Here is a 17,373-nt window from a genome sequence, read left to right on the forward strand (position 1 = left end):
GGTTGGCAAAAATACTTTTAAAACACGTTTTTGTATATTTTTCAACAATATCATGAAAATGAACAGCTAAAAATACAACTAGTGCCCGGCATAAGGGATGGCAAATGTGCCATCCTCCCCCCTGTGCGTCTTCCCCTTCCTTCCAGGCCTCTCGCCCCTTGGTTTCCCTGTACTTCCGTCTCTCCGGGTTTCCTGCACTTCCCCTCACCCCCTCCCACCCTGCCTCCCTCGCCAAGCCCTTCCCCCTTCCCGGTAGTCGCTCCCCCTCCCTCCTGCCCTCCATTTCCCGCTCCTCCTCCTCCCCTACCTTCCTCCATTTCCCAGTTCCTGCCTCTGCCCGTGTAACCCGAGCCCCGGCTTCCTGGTGGCTGCCCGGCCCCTTTAAAAGGCAGAGCCCGATGCTGGGAATCGGCGTCAGCCTGAGCCCTGGAACTCACCCCCGATCAATGAGCCAGGGGGGCTGCCGCCTGCCTCAGAGCCGCCTTTCAGTTTCTCTCTTCCAGGAAGGAAAACAAAAAAAAACACATTACCACACACGCTCAGAGCAGACAAGCAAACACCAGCCTGACGTCCACTCTCCCTTCCCAAACACTGCGGGCTTCCTGCCCTCCAGGGAAAGGGGGACCATGGATGCTCCTGGGACAACTTCTGTCGCCACGGGATGCCCCTGACCTCAGGGTCCAGGGGGAGGGAAGTGCAAGAAAGCGAGACAACTTCCTGATTCCAGCGTGAGACATGTCTGAGGCGGCTGCAAGCCAGTTTTGCATCAAGGTAACTTCTCCCTCCTTGTTTTAATCCCGTGGTGTGTGGAAAAAAGAGCCTCCCCCTCAAAAAAAGGCTAGCAGGGGAAAGTTTGCATCTTGTAATCTGTGGATATGATGTTATGCGGAACATGTGGCGTAAAAGAGGACATCGGGTCCTTGCTGCAGCCTTGCAGGTGTGTTTCTTTCATTTTCTATCTAATCCTTCCGGCTCGACGTAAAATATCAAACCCCTTAGAGCCACAGGGGGTGCAATCATTTTAATGCTAATCTGTAAAGTACGCTCGCCTCAGAAAAAGTGCAGTTTGTCCCTTAACTTTTTACAACTATTTTTAGACAGAAAACTGTAACAGAAACAGAAGATGAGCTGTAGTTTATTCAGTGAAAAAGAAGTCAAGTGTTGTATTTTGGAAATTCGTTTTGGGCAGGAATCCCTGGGCTCAGGACTCGGGAGAGTGGCCCAGTGGCTCTGACAGTCTAACTTTGTTTACCAACACTGACGAGCCTGTTTGTGTTGTTTCCGCTGTGGTCCGCCCTGGACACTCAGATGTTTGCGGACAGGAGGCTGTATCATCATTCTGGTGTCACCGTCGCACGGGGGACATCTTTCTGCGTTCTCACATCACGAGCTTTCAGTACACCCACGTTCATGTGTAAAGCGCCGAACGCTGCTCGAAGCCGCATCGGGGTCCTTACGTGACACCAGCTCTTTAGGGGTGGTCGGGGGAGGGCCGGCCTGAATTTTATCGCGACTTTCTCTTCATAAAAGTTGTAGTTTCATTTCTCTGGTCTCTTGGGAGTTACGATTTGTCGATTTTTCCAAAATACGAAATGAATTGTAGGTGTTGGATGCAAATCAGTCCCCGACATCGCTGTGCAAATAAATGAATCCAGTCATCACAGGCAGTTCACACAGTCACACTGCTAATTTGTGGGCTGCCCCCTGCTCTGTTGGTTGTTATTCAGTTATGGTCTTTTTCCCTTATCTCGGCACCTCATAGTGCTTATTAAAACAGGCTCACCACCAGTATTAACGAGTACATGTATTCCAACACCGGTGTCTCTGTAAGCGAACAGGGGGACAAGAGAATAAAATCACCTGTCGAGGATCACACAGTTGTGCCCAAGCGCTGAAGCTGTTGCATCAGGATGGGTCTATATGCGCCAGTATGTGTGTTTTGTTCGTGTTTACTCGCTCGCTAGCAGTATTTTAATGAGAAGTATTTTAGGCTGCCCGGGTGCCACATGGTGGAGGAGACACGGAGACAGCCGGCCCTCAGTTCCTCTTTAGTCTCGGAGAAGGAGCGATCTCTTCGCCTCTCGCCCAGCCCATGTGATAAGGACACACCTTCCTCGGCGGCTCATATTCCGGACTTTCCAGAACACGTGTTCGCCGAGGAGGAAACGGTGCTCGGCGGACAGGAGTGGCCGCGGGTGAAAGTGCGGAACTCGCCTTACGCACACGGGCCTGGCATCCGGGCAGCTGTCTCCCGTTTCTTGTCTCACAAGAAGGCCCTGCTGTTCTGCTCACGCAGTCAGAGCTCAAGGACTTGCTGTGCCTTGGTGCCCAAGCTTCCCCGATCGCCTGTGGCAGTGTTTGACAGTACCTCCTGCTCAGGCATTGGGTGGTCAGGGCCCAGCGAGCAGAACTTCAGCTAAAAGTCCAGTCTTGTGCAGTGAGACCAACATCTGTCTGCCCGAGCATGGGGCGTAACGGAGACCCCGCGGGCGGCAGGGTTCCCCGCCTTGGATGGTGGGGGGCTCAAAGCTTAAGCCATGCCATTGCATGCCTGGCACAATGTGTGCAGTGGCATGGAATAAGAAATACATGCACTGGGAAAGCCACTCTGCCTCCCCAAGCAGAAAACAATAGAAAAGAAACACTGTTCATTTAATAACCATAGCAGACCGACACCCAGCTAAAGGTACCCCATGTGTCTATGGCAGGGGCGTAATGCAGCCCCTCCGGCATAAGAGGGGCCCAATTCTTTAAGGGGGCCCACATTAAGCCCAAGACCTATGCATATCTGTGCCATCTGGGAGACGCTGGGGCCCCCATCACATTCTGCACAGGGGGCCCACACATTTCACATTACATCACTGATGGGGGCGCGCAGTGATATAAGGTGTTGTATATGAATGGTTGTTTTGCTGGAGTTTGTAGAAGCTGTGGTCTGGTGTTCGTGTTGCCGAACATTGTGTTGTAAGTGGGAGCAGTTCTGGCTTAGAATGGCTACAGGGCAAGTGTAAAACCTTCACCTGTTCATGTCTGCCTCTGTGGGGGACCATTTTCTATATATACACACACACAAACACAGACCCAGTGTGGCCCGTTTGTGAAGAATGAGCGGAACAGGTTCCAACACACGTCTGTGATCCACATCTTAGGTGGTGATGTTCAAGCATCACCAAGTCCTGAAGATGAGCCCAGCTGAGGGAGGTGTGTGGTGCAGTCTGAGGCAAAACCCCCATTGCAAAGGTCTGTTAACTAGTTCTAAATTTCCACACCAAGCAACAAGGATCGGGTACTTTTTTGTCATGGCCTGACCCGTAAAGCTATTTCCACCAAAAACATGTGAAAGACGAAGATGATGATCACTTTCTTATTTATGAAGGATTTGTCAGGGATTCGGTTATGGTCCCCATCATTCTGTATCTCAGAACGTCCTGGCAACTGGATGTAAGGAGACTCATCAAACAATACCACTATAAATTATGTAAAATGTGAAGGAATTAATCACATTTCATGCCAGACACACAGCCCGATGACATCTGAAACAATAAATTGAATGAGTCATTTTACATAGTGTCAGCATTTAAAGGGCTGATTGATGGGTCAGGGCTAAGTGGGAATCTATTTCAGACAAAAGCCCTAAAATTAACATAACATTTGCCCAGAGGACAAAGAAAACCCACTGAGGAAAATCCACGAGACGAGAATTCAAAGTACAAAGTTTGGAGCTTTATTAAAAATGAAGTCGTGAAATAAAGAAGGCAAAAAGCATTGGGTAGTCAATTCATATAGAAAATGTTCAACATACGAATAAATGCAAAATATGATGGCAGTGGAAACTAAACCCTAATCTAATTAAATAGCCAGCACTGAATGCGGTCTAGCACAAGGAACGTGAGAAACGATGAACTTTTGTCATAAACGATGCTCAGGAAGATAGGAGGGAAGATCATGGAAATCTAAATTCAGAGTGATAAAGAAACAAACCTGGAATCTGTCCCGAAAGGAATCAGGTAATGGCCTTTAAAATAATTGTAAGTCCAATCAATAAAGGCTTTGCCATGAAGTTCACCTCTAAGGGAAACAGAGAAAAATGCTGGTGCGACCCCCAAAACAGTGGTCCTTTACACATTATTAGACAAAGGAACTGTGTAGTCACTGTGGTGTAACAAAAAATGTATCACTGAACTAACCACTAGGTAAATTGAAAACGCATCACGTGGTAATATTGACATTTAACCTAAATGTAGTGAATTTGCTGTACTACACCTTACAAAGGAAACAATATCGCATTCAGAGTAGGAAGCAGCCTTCAAAATGCGCACAGTTGTAGGATCCATCCTGCCCAGACTGGGAGGGGGAGACCAGCTGTAGTCAAGTACAGAAAACCACACACTTTGAGAATGTGCAAGCGAAGACACAAGGGCCTAAAGCCTCATAGATTATAAACAGTGCTTCAAATGGAAAAAATAAAAAGTGCAGGTACTCTATTACAGAGTACCTGCTTATTTCTGAGAAGTGCCGGTACTCTTCAATTAAAAGTATTACGTTTTTCTAGAGAAGTGCAGGTACTCTCCATCTCAAAATAAAAAAGTGCAGGTACTCCGTTCCGGACAGTACTGGCCCATTAAAGCAGTGATTATAACTAATCATTCTTGGTTTCTAAAAATCATTGCGTTTGCGACTCATTAGTATTAATTAACATGCACAATTATCAACCGTGGAAGTTGCCCCCATAGCATAGCAGCTAAATCATAAACTAAACTTCAGGTTGTAAAAGTGTTATGTTCACTTCTGCCCACCGTTTGGTGAGGGGGGGGGGTGGGGCATCTAAGAATACAGGCCGCTTGGTTGCCTTTTAAAACTTTGTTATTAGAATGAAAGATTTTCACTTACCAGCAGTGTTTCCGCAGGTTTTTTACCTGTAACAAAAAAGCTAGATAGGGAGTAGAACCCAGGCAGGGACAGGCTGGCCTTTCATCTCACTCGGCCAATTCCGAGGGCCGGTCGCCAATTGGGTGAGATCCGATTTCCGTTCCTCCCTCTCGCTGTGACTAAAGATAAACGTCTTTCTAAAGCTTTGTTGCGCACTGCATCTCCATCCTCCCAGTGTAAACAAACACTGGCCACTGCAAGGCACTTGCTAGCAGCTCAGGTTCCCGCTGTGGGCTGAGAGGGGGTGTCATCCTGCAGGTACCCTAGATGCAATCCAGTCCGCTCCAAAGCACAAGTGAAGCTCGTATAATTAGCTGTCGAACAAGTATTAAGTTGAACGGAAAGTGAACTGAAATAACATTTATAAAGAGCTTGAAATGTGGCATTCATGGCGCTACAAAGAAAGTGATGCGTATAAATGACAGAACCATCTCCAAAGGTCTGTATTAATATAGTTTTGTAGTTGGATCACAGGAAGCGGTTTTGCAAAGCAGGGCCTACAATTATCCCTTACCACCTGCGACTTCTACGTATTCCCTCTGAGTTACCTTTGACCTTACAGGGGGCGGCCATCTTTCAAGATCTGCCCACCCACCACAGGATGCGTGGTGTCTCCCGCATTCGGATGCGCACTCCCGCAAATACACACTTTTCACCTGCAGTTTACTTTGTCACGCCGCCCGGTGCCTCCTCGCCTCCCCATGAGCCCCCCCCCCCCCCCCCCCCCCCCCCCCCGACCCGCGGGAGGGAGACTGGGGGATGCGGAGGCTGCCTGTAGTAACAAGGAGATGAAAGTCGTGGCTGTCGAGACTACAGGAAGAAGAGAGAGGGACAAAAAGCAAGCTTGGCTAAAGGAGGGAGAGGAGAACGAGAACTGAGGGTGGAGAAGGAACCAAAAGTTGCAGTAAAGAAAGGAGTGGGATGCTCTGGCAGAGGGGGAGAGTAGCTAGGGGAGAGTAGGTTGTGAGTAGGACAAGGATGGCAGCTGTAACAGAGTCTGTAAGGGCGCCGAGGTGATGGGTTTGAAAGAAAAGTTGTAAGAGAGGAGAGAGTGCAAGACATGCTCAGCTAGAGCTGAAAGTTGGAGAGCATCTAGCCGTCGAGTCCTGGCCTCGGCTCAACATCTTGGATTCTGGGCAAATCATTTAGACTTTCTGTGCCTAACAAAGGAAAACAAATTGTGTAACAGTCTGGTTCTGTTGAAGAGCAGCTCTGATGCCTGTCTCTGGGCCAGGTTCTTGTTATTAAAAAGCTGCAGAAAAAGGAGAGGCATGGAAAGGGCGGCTGGGGTGAGTGATATGGGGTTGAAACAGTTACCTCAGGCAGAGACCGCCCGCATTCTGTCCCATGGAGTCTGGCATTTTAGCAGCATTGCTAACTCTGTTGGCACCAGTGACCTGCAGAGCACCTATGTGTGACTAGCTCACCCAGTGCAGGTTTTTGCTTTGCTTTCTTGGGCTTGCAGTCTTGATATTATAATAAAATAAACTGTACTATAAATATCAGATCCGATTCTGACCTAGACTGAATGAGCTACACACAGATAGACCTGAGAAATTGAGAGCTCTGTGCCTGGTGGCAGTCCTTGACTCATAGAGGTCAAAGCTAGGGCACTGATCCCAGACCTTCTGGCCTGTGAATATTTGAGATGAAGGGTGGTGAGGAAGTGGGGTTGCACAGTACCTCCTCCTGCCTCAGGTTTGTACAGTCTCTGAAAATGCTCTTAGTCTGGGCTCCTAAACCCCCCTTCAGCCTTCATCCTACGCGAGGCCTCAGATTATAAAGTGACTATATAAGGGAAACACTGCCCTGTTGTGTGAGCCCCGTCACAAATGGAGCACCGAGGTGGGGAAGGCATGAAAGAGGGAGTACACCTTCAGGTCCAATATACTTTAAAAAAACTATTTAGTATGTACTTCCTTAGGACGGAACCTTCCTGTATTCCTTAGGAGAAAAATTAATAGTTTTCCTCATCATTAACAAAATCTTCCAGGGGGGGGGGAGGGCTCGCGCTGTAAAGGGCTTTCAAGATAATTCCATTATGGTCAGATACTGCCCAATAGGCATTAGAAAACACTATTTCCCACAATTTATAAAAAACCCTTGGGGTGCTCCTTTCTCCGTTCCTGCTCAGGCGTATCTCAGCCTCCCACTGGTGGTCTGCACAGCTACTCAAAGTTCAAGATAATTACAAATTGCAACACTCTTGCCCTCATTTTAGTCTTGAAAAGTTGACCTGTGCCTCATCCCAATTACCTATATCAAGGGGTGTGAACCCGGCCTTGGCGTAGGAGGACGGGACCCATTTCAGATTTTCAGGATAACCGATGACAGCATAAATGAGCTACATTTAGACTGATCATATGTAAATTTGTCTTGCGTGACTATCGTGGTGATCGCCAATTGATGCTATCCACCTAGACCTATAGTGCACACCCTTGATCTATGCATTAGTTTTCTAGAGTTGTATGTTCTTTTCTCTTAGGAAGGTAGTACACAAGGTACGTAGTTGGCTGTTCATTATTTCAATTTTTATTGAACAGGCTTACTCTTGAGAGTGAAGAGCGTGAAATGGCGTTCCCTTTTAAATGGCTTAATGTGTGTGGTTAGGATGTTCCATAGATAATGAAATTAGAAATTCCAACATAATTAAAAATGCCGACTTGACACTTTTACATGGCCTAATATTTGCATTGGCATTTGTTTTAGTACTATGTCCATAGCTTCTGTTATTAAAACTCCATAGTGTAAAGTTAATAATTATATTTCTCTATGTGTGTGTTTTTTATCCTTTTCTTTTTGTTCGAGAGGTACAAGCAGAGAAAAAAGTCCAGTCTTTTGTACAATTTCTAGCAAATTTCAGTAAATGAAAAAGGCACAGGCTTGTGAAATATGTAAAATACAGTATTTTCATTGACTTCCATTCATAATTATTTATTAGTTGTTAGGTCAAGCATAGTAATTGCTTTTGCTGTCTCACTAGCCTTATTTAATTAAAAAAAATCATCAATAAAAAGCCCCTACCAATACATAAAGGGGTTTTTAGTCAGTCCGCCACATATATTGGTCTGTTCAACTGTTAGTCGCATTTTGCTTTAGCCCATGAAAACTTAAAGCTTGGGGCAATAGGGCTGCCCACTTTAACCATTGGTTTTCTTGCACGTGAGATACTACATTTTACTTGATCACATGTGCACATCCATGTGCACAGGGTTGATGGACCAATACTGTACTTTGTCTATGTTTGTATTGACTTTTGCAAGGCTAGTTATTGAAATTAAGTGCATTATTCTTAGAAATGTTGTCGTAGTCAATTTAAGTAATAGGGGAACAAAGTTGGCTTTGTATTACAGCTAAGTGCTCAACGAAATTAAATGAGTGGTTTTAGCACATTAAGGGCCTTATTACAAGTAACCATACCCGCAGTGGCGGTCCGACCGCAGCTTCCTTGGCGGTCCGACCGCTAGATTATGAAGCTGGCAGTCGGACCGCTGCAACCACCAGGATCACAGATCTCGCAGTGGCGGCGGTGCAGAGAGCAGTGTCCAATCATGGTGGTGCCGATGTCGGCACTGGCGTGCTGATCGTTACTTGCCTTTCCGCTGACCTCTTCATGGCGGGGACACCGCCGTGAAAAGGTCGGCAAAAATGCAGACAATCAGACTGCCAAATTCCTAATTGGGTCCTTAATGTGAGGCAACACTGATACACACCATAGTGATTGTTTATCCTGTTGTAAATCTGGCTAACAGCAGTTTTAATAGTTGATGTATTATAGAGACATTGCACTTTCCCAGGCAACGAACCAGAACCACAGCAAAATGCTGATGACGAGGAGGAAGTTTCTTCATGTACACAAAATAATGACTGATACGCCTACCATAATGGTTATTTTATGTTATTTGATACTCCTAAAGCCCTACGCACAACAAAGCCTTTTGCCACTATGTAATCAAAAGTAACCACTAAACAGAGAAAGAATAAAAAGAAACCAACAAGATTCAAGAACCTAGTTAATAATTAAAATATAGAATATTTGTTTGTCTTCGAACAGCCAGCATGGAGGAAAGTGACTGGAGTTCAAGGGGAGATTGTTCCACCTTTTTCAGCAGCTACAGAAAAGGCTGTATCCCCACACTAAACCATCCTTGTCTTAGGGATCTGAAGCAGCTGGTGTCCCGGTGATCTTAGGGTGGATTGTGATGCATAGAGAAAAAAATGCTGCTATGAGGTCTGTGGAGGCGCCGTGTGGTGTGAATCCCTGAAGTGCGTGATAGATGGAAAAAACAAGAATATCTGTGTTTCTCGAACCAGGCGAGAGCAGAGACAGTAATGACTGTCCTCGATGATTTTTTTATTTAACGCTGGCAGTTTGTCCTCTTGGTTTTCAAGACTGTAATATGCTTGGTATTTATTATATTATTTGCTATTTCTGTTGTTCACATTTTACCCTGTACTGTCGCGTGTCTTGTTGTCTTTTAATATTGTGTTCTCGAACTCACGCACCTCTGTGTTCGAGTGTTTAGTCAGCTGTCAGTTGGTGACTGGCTCTCGACTCGGATGGTTGTGCCTTCGCTGTCGTGGGTCCATACTATTTGGATTACATTTTCTTGCTGGAGCAAACCACTTGAAGTTTCCAGGAAATCTTTTATTTAGTTATTTGGAGTGACACCATCTCTACATTTTTGGTACCAGGAGTGGGGTGAAGTAGCGCTTTCCAGGACCGCGCCAGGGACCCACCGACCAGACTGTCGTTTTTCAACACTTGGATCCGGTAGACTGTGTACCAGGTCTCTGGGGTGAGAATAGTTTATTTTTGGATTTTCTTCCCAGCGTACTCAAAGCTGCTACCGTCAGACTGCTTGTGCTTGTCCGCGTGAGGTGCCAGCGCGCTCTAGGCAGTTACAGCCAGCAGTAGACTGTCCGCGTGTTGTAGAGCTTACCTTTTGCACAAGCTCCGGCTGTGGGTCCAGCTTCTTGAGTATTTTGCTACGTTATGTCACCCGCTTCGGCGTGCGCTTTCTCGTTTAAAAAAAAACGATCGTCATGGCAACCAGTAAAACAGGAAGTACACGCGCTTGACAAGTACGCTCAGGAACAATTAGACGTGAGAGTTTACGACGTCCTAACGGCGCACAGTTGCAATGTGAAGATTTCTTCTCAGCATACATGTAAAGGATTTTCACTTGTTTTTGACTTTTTCCCTGATGTTATTTGGAAATTTCTGCTTACATTTTAACCATTCAGGAACATTCTTTAACTTTTGTGAGGGAACTCTTCTGGCGAACAGGAACTTATTTTTGTACTCTAGTGGAGGCACTGGAGCACTAGACAGAGACCTTTTCTCGGACGTTTGAATTAAGAAATATCCACCCACCAGGAGGTTCTGTACACATGACTGTGGAGAGGAAATCCTATTTCTAATTTTCCTTTAATTTAGTACTCTTATATCATGGCCTCCTCTCAAAGTGTTGTTCAACCTCCGCCCTTCTTACAAAAAATGGGAAACCTGACCTAAAATGGTCTGAGTGGCTGAGGAATTTTTAGAACTATCTTGTAGTCATTGATGCCACTACGTTTTCACCGGCAAGGAAAATGGCTTTGTTGTTCAATCACTTGGGGGTAGCAGGCCAACGTGTCTTTGACAACTTACCACCTGTTCCTGTACCACTTTCTAATGATGTTATGTGGAATGAGTATGAGGAAGGAAAAGCAAGAATGATTAGACAGTATGCGGATGAATCCAGTGTTTTATTGGAGAGATTCAATTTTGCCATGTGTAAACAGGCTGCGGATGAGTCAGTTGAGGAGTATGTGGCTACGTTGCGTGTTTTAGCTGCTAAATGTGATTTTGGGGCCAATGTAGATTTACATATTAGAGACCAATTTGTCTTTTACTGCTTTTCTAAAAAAATTCAGGAACGACTTTTGGCCTGTTGTAACCCGACTTTGGTAGAGACCATAGACATTGCTAAAAGCATTGAGAGATCTATAGTTTCTTCCAAAGCTATTTCCAACCTTAATCATTACACAGCGGTTAACTCTGTAGTGGATGAAGATTCTATTTGCACTGTTGTTGACAAATACCAGAAAATTAAGAGGAATTCTAGTCAAAGTATGAGCATGCCTGTCTGTTTCAGGTGTGGCTCTTATAATCACATTGGAAATTGTCCATCTTGTCCTGCATTGAACAAAAAATGCTTGAAATGTCGGAAAATTGGCCCTTTCCAAAAAGTGTCCAGGATGGGAAAACTCAAGCTAGGTTCAGGTTCAAGTTCCAATGTATCCAAATTGCGAATTAGCAACATATATACCACAGACTCTGAGAATGATGTTTCTGAATGCATAGGTAGACTTTCTAATGTTGTACTGACTGTTGACACACACAATGATTTGAGTTTCGATGAAGTAAAAATCAAAGGGCCACTATGTGAGGCAAGTATAGGTGGTAAAAGATTAACAGTCATAGCTGACTCTGGAGCCCCAGTGACCATCATTTCTGATAGAACATACTTTGCTTTATGGCCAGATTCATCTGGGTTGCTGTCTCCCGACATCAATCCTAAGGCTTTTGGTGATCAGGACATAGACTTGTTAGGGTATTTTTGGTCAGATCTATCCATTTTAGGAAGAACGGCACATACCAAAGTCTATGTAGCAGTTAATGGTAGGAATATAGTTGGTTGGAGAGATCTGGCCAAACTCGGGATAATTCTATGTCCTGGGCATTGTACACCCATTAGGTTAGCTGACCCGCCGGTGTCTGATGCCTCTGTTTTGTCTGTGTTATCTCCTGAGGCAGTCTTTTGTGATTTAAAACTTAAATTTCCTAACGTTTTTCAGGACATGGTTGGCAATGTCAAGGGTTTTGAGCACAATATCAGACTTAAGAAAGGAGCTTTGCCTGTGATTCACAAAGTAAGGCCAGTACCCTTGAGTGTCAGGCCAAAATTGAAGGAATTCTGGACAAGTTGATTTGTGAAGGCATAATTGCCCCTACCGACTCTTCCGAGTGGGTTTCACCCATTGTCCTTACGAAGAAAAGATATGGGGACTTGAGACTATGTGTGGATTTGAGGTCACTCAATAAGAACATACTGATTGATTGCCATCCTCTTCCTCACATACAGGAGTTAGTTACTAGCATAGGGACCTCCAAGTATTTCTCCACCATTGATCTGCACTCAGCATACCATCAGATACCTTTGCGTGTAACCTCTCAGTCGCTCACTACTTTTGTAACCCCTTTTGGAGCGTATAAATATTGCAGGCTCCCTTTCGGGTTGGCGTCTGCAGCCAGCGTCTTTCAAAAAATGATGGATACCTTGTTTAGTGGATTAGACAATGTAGTAGCCTTCCAAGACAATATATTGGTACACACTGTTACCACGGAGGAGCATATTACCCTCTTGAGTAAAGTTTTTGACATCCTTCAATCTCATGGCATGACCATTAAAGCTAAAAAGTGTAAAATTCTAGCTGATCAAGTAGAGTACCTTGGTCATACCATTTCAGCAGAAGGGATAAAGCCGAAGTTCTGTAATTTAGAAGCCATTAAAAATGCTCCTGCACCATCAGATAAGGACACTTTGCGTTCTTTCTTGGGGCTCTGTGAATACTATGCGCGTTTTGTGCCTGGATATGCAATTATTGTTCAACCATTGAGGTCATTACTCAAGAAAGGTCAAAAGTTTATTTGGGATGACTTGATGGATATCACCTTCAAAAAGGTGAAAGATTTAGTTTTATCTGCACCCTCCCTAAAGCCTTTCATCCCATCGGGTGAGTCATTTGTAGCGGCTGATGCTAGTCTCAAAGGTTTAGGAGCTGTTTTTGGGCAGATAGTTAATGGAAAAGAAAATACAGTTGCATTCGCTTCCCGGTCCCTTTCAGAAGCAGAGAAGAATTATAGCACCATTGAAAGGGAGGCCCTTGCTTGCGCATGGTCAGTTGAGAAGTTTAAAACATATATATGGGGCATGAAATGTGATGTGTTCACAGACCATAAGCCTTTGGTTTATCTTCTTAGCGGCAATGGCTTGGGGAAGGCTTCGGCTCGTTTAGTGCATATTTTATCAAAATTACAGGAATACAACTTAAATGTCAAATACATCCGAGGAGGTATGAATGTTCGTGCTGACTGTTTATCTCGCATGCCACTGCAACTTGCTGGAAATGAAACGGATAGTCAAGAGGATGAATGTGTGGTGGGCTTGGTGGAAGCAATTTCTGCTTGTGATGGCAGAATTACGACAGATGAGTGGAAAGCGGCCATGTCCACTGACAAAGTTCTAACTCGGGTGGCTCATTTTAGCAAATGTGGGTGGCCTTCAGAGAAAACTCTTGATAGAGTTATGAGAACTTTTAAACAGGTGTCAGGGGAATTGTCATGTAATAATGAAGTTTGTATGAGAGGTAACCTTTTCATTCCCCCAGATGATCTCGGCCTTAAGACCGTTAATATTGCTCATCAAGGACATTTAGGAATTTCAGCTACAGAAAAGAAATTAAAAGCATCATATTGGTGGCCTGGACTACACGAGCAAGTTACACACTTCATTGATAAGTGTGAACACTGTGTTGTTTCTGACAAACACTGGAAGAGTTACACCAAACCCTTATGCCCTGTTCCTTTTCCGACGAAGGCATGGGACACCTTAGCCATTGATTTTTCTGGGCCTTTCCTCATGTTACCGAGGGAAATGAAATTTTTGATTGTACTTATTGACTATTATTCTAAGTGGATATACCACTCTTTTGTTGAATCTGCTGACTCTGAATCGGTTATAAAATTTCTAGAAAGCCTTTTCCAAGTAGAAGATCCACCGACTATATCATTTCTGACAATGGAGTTCACTTTTCATCTCGTAAGATGGAGGTTTTAAAAAAAAGATTTGGTGTAAAGCATTCTCAAGTAGCACTCTATAGTCCTGCCTCCAACGGTTTGGTGGAGAGGGCTAACCGCATTTTGAAAGAGGGTATTCAGACCTCTATTGCCATGAACGTGGATGTTTCCAGTTTTTTACAGGAAAAAATTTGGGCATACCATACCACTCCCCATTCTACCACAGAAGTGACTCCCTTCTTACTTCTTAGAGGAAGAGAAGCCATCACTAACTTGACTCTCACCTGGCTTCTACAGAACAGAACATCTAAGGAAGGAGGGGAAGGTTTGATAGACTTGAATAAATTAAGAAGTACAGTAGAAAAGAAACAATTGGCACAGAAACAAAACAATGACTTCAGGAATAAAGTCAAAGATGTCATTATAAACGCTCAAGACTTTGTTTTAATCAAAAAACCACATAAAATCATGAAAGGGGAGTCCAAGTTTTCCTTACCTGTTAAAGTCATCAAAGCCAATAAAAATTCTCTTTTATTAGAAGGAAAGGGATGGTGGAATAGGAACAACGTGGTTCCGGTATCTAAGCAACAAGCTGAAATTTTCAGTAAGGTTTATTCAGAGCCTAATTTAAGTATTTCTGCTTTTCCCAATAGTTCTGATTCCTCAGACTTTTCCATTGAGAACAGTTTGTTGCAAGGAAAATTGACAATGGCAGAATCCATGCCTCCAACATCGACACAGACTTCTTTGAACACCATACCATATACTGCGACACAAGATGAAACTATTCCGGCTGGTCAATCTGATTCAGTTGTTGATACGAGGGAATATGGGAGCAAAGAAGAATGCTCTAGGTTCAAGCGTACTACCAGATTATCTTTTAGATTTCGTGATTACCTGTTGAATTGATTTAACCCTTAGTTTTTGTTTTGTTTCTGTTATGGGAAGGAGGTGATGTAATATGCTTGGTATTTATTATATTATTTGCTATTTCTGTTGTTCACATTTTACCCTGTACTGTCGCGTGTCTTGTTGTCTTTTAATATTGTGTTCTCGAACTCACGCAGCATAGCTGAACACTCCGTGTTCGAGTGTTTAGTCAGCTGTCAGTTGGTGACTGTCTCTCGACTCGGATGGTTGTGCCTTCGCTGTCGTGGGTCCCTACTATTTGGATTAAATTTTCTTGCTGGAGCAAACCACTTGAAGTTTCCAGGAAATCTTTTATTTAGTTATTTGGAGTGACACCATCTCTACAAAGACTTGGCATCTTTTCTTCCCGCAGCAAGTCAAGGTTTCAGATCATGACCAGACCCCAGGCCATTTGTGGAGGAGACAGGCCTGACAGCTTGTCTCAACTGCGATTGGCCAAAGTTGTGACTGAAGTGTAATAATGTTGTGATGAGGCAAATACCTATTGTGACGTCTGATAAGGTTATTGTAGTAAGGGTGTCTCTCGTGGGTGACATGCAGAACACATCTGGTCTCTGCCAATGTGTTGAATATTTGATCCTCAGAGGACAAATTGACTGTCTGTCTGCATTGTATGTCTGCATTTGTAGCGCCCTAACTGATGTAGTAGTAAAAAACAAAAACACTACATATCTGTTATGGGCGTGCTAGTGTTGGTTACGTCACATGAATCAACAGCATTTACGAGTTTGGCGGGGGGGATTACTCCGTCACAAACGGATATCCTGTCCGCCGTATCACAAGTTCCATAGGATATAATAGAACTTCTAATAAGGCGGGCGGGATATGCGTCACATTGGTGACGGAGTAATCCCGTCCGCCAAACTCGTAACGAGGCCCTTTGTTGTTTGGTGTCAAAGGTTTTTGTTCTAAAACTGTGAGTTGAGGCATTGGTGATTTTGCCTCATCGAGGCTGACCGTGTTCACAGCTAGCACTACGACATTTCATTTTCTGACATATGCAGCTGGCATTGCTAGAATTAGCCAAAGGGAGAGAGCGGTGTATACAATATTTTTTCTGGGTTTTGTAACATTGGGGCAGTGCTATTTGCAGGGAATGGGCCATTTACTAAATTGCGTTGAATGTATTCACATAATAATCACTGGCTTTGCAGTTTGTGGCCCTGTTTAGCTGAAATCTGTTTCCAAGTTCATGCAGGTTTTGCACCATGACATTGTCCATGCCAGGGCTTCACCTTTGGAAATTAGATGGTTGGCGACGCTTAGCTAAGCCCATTTGTTGTTTTCTAGCACAGTTTGTTCCAGCTTTCCCAGCCCGGTCTGTTAACAGGGATTATCGCAAAAAAAGTTAAAAGAAGAACGGAAGGACACTCCTGTTTATCGGTATTATGAATTTGCTAAATTTTTCATTTCAAATGATACATCAGGTTAACGTTCAAGTCTTCGCAATCATTAACCCATTAGACTACATATCCACAAATGTATTAATGAATATGCAACGAGCCAACATTTTCCCAGTTTGTACTGTTTAGGTTTCAGACCATTTTATAGCAGCATCTTGAATTGAATTGCTACACGATAAGCACCTTGGGATCCTCGCTCAGTCTATAAACATGTTTGCCAGCATATTTGTTCTATAGAAGTACATGTAATGCTGTTAAGTAAATATTTTAATTTTGAAACAAAACTTTGGCAAATCTTAATGCATATTTTCTAAACACCTGTCGGCTGATGACACATTTATGCTCCGTTTTGCACATCTGTAATCGATTTGAGTGATTTGTCGTGGTATTGGGCCTGGAAGACTGACTTGGGTGATCCTTCCTGATTTAGCCTGTTGCTACAAATCAAATGTAAAACGCGGGTGTGAAATAAGGATACCATTTTTATTTTGGGAGAAAGTAAAAGCATCCACTTTCTTTGCCCCCTCGCCCCCCTTGTGCTTCAGTCTCTCCTCTGTTCTGGCACTCCGTGGATCTTTTTTGGGGGTTGTCCCAGTCGTAGGCACTGGTTCCACTTGCATCCTGTTTCTCATGAGAGCTTGCAGTCTGTACACAACAGGAGCAAGAAAAGTCACAAACCGGTTTCCACGTTGATGATGTCTCCGGGCGTTAGTAAAAAATCCGTCTCTGGATGCATGTCCTACTCAGAGTGTCACCGTGTGGTGAATCAAACTTTACGGCAGGGACCATTGACGAACTCACCTGTCTCCCCCGCCAGGTGTTGAGGTCTGTTTTTCATTCCATTGCTTTAGCTTGCTGAAAGTCACAGGTGCTTTCTTGCATTCCTGCTGGTGCATTCCCGATGCCTATCAGCAAGTACCTGCTCCAGTGCTGGAGGGAGTCCAGCGATAGCGCTTCTAGGGAGCGCAGGCGCTTGAGGCATTCGCGGCATCTGCATTGAAAACCCCCATGAAGTCAAAATGGATCACCACTTTCTTCACTGTCTCTGACACCTGCCTAGTGTGCATGGCTGTCTGTCACACACACTAATGGGGGCTCTGCTTACATAGGGCACAAAACAGACCACAGGCCATACAGTTATCAACAACTAACTTTAGATCATCACATGAACCTCCACGGAATACTTTGTTATGTCAATAAATGGGTGTGTAGTTCACCCCCTCCCTTAATCTTGTGTACCTAAATTCTGTTCTGAACATAGCAGTC

The 17,373-nt window shown here is 44.3% G+C and overlaps 1 protein-coding gene across 6 annotated transcripts in view; it reads left to right on the forward strand.

Annotated features, from left to right (window-relative positions):
- Positions 1-274: 274 nt before the first annotated feature.
- Positions 275-17,373, forward strand: part of ETV6 (ETS variant transcription factor 6) — a 173,078-nt gene continuing 155,979 nt past the window's right edge. For 2 of the 6 annotated variants that reach the window (XM_069228011.1, XM_069228009.1), the window contains exon 1: positions 346-771. Coding sequence is in view for 5 of the 6 variants with exons in the window: in XM_069228009.1 (XP_069084110.1) it covers positions 736-771 (36 nt within the window). In the remaining variant the exon portion in view is untranslated. Of the gene's footprint in view, positions 772-807; positions 938-17,373 lie in introns of those variants that run through there. The other 4 variants (XM_069228008.1, XM_069228010.1, XM_069228006.1 and 1 more) reach the window with 4 other exon arrangements.

The sequence above is a fragment of the Pleurodeles waltl genome, chromosome 4_1 (assembly GCF_031143425.1).
Source record: "Pleurodeles waltl isolate 20211129_DDA chromosome 4_1, aPleWal1.hap1.20221129, whole genome shotgun sequence".
Taxonomy (NCBI): Eukaryota; Metazoa; Chordata; class Amphibia; order Caudata; family Salamandridae; genus Pleurodeles; species Pleurodeles waltl.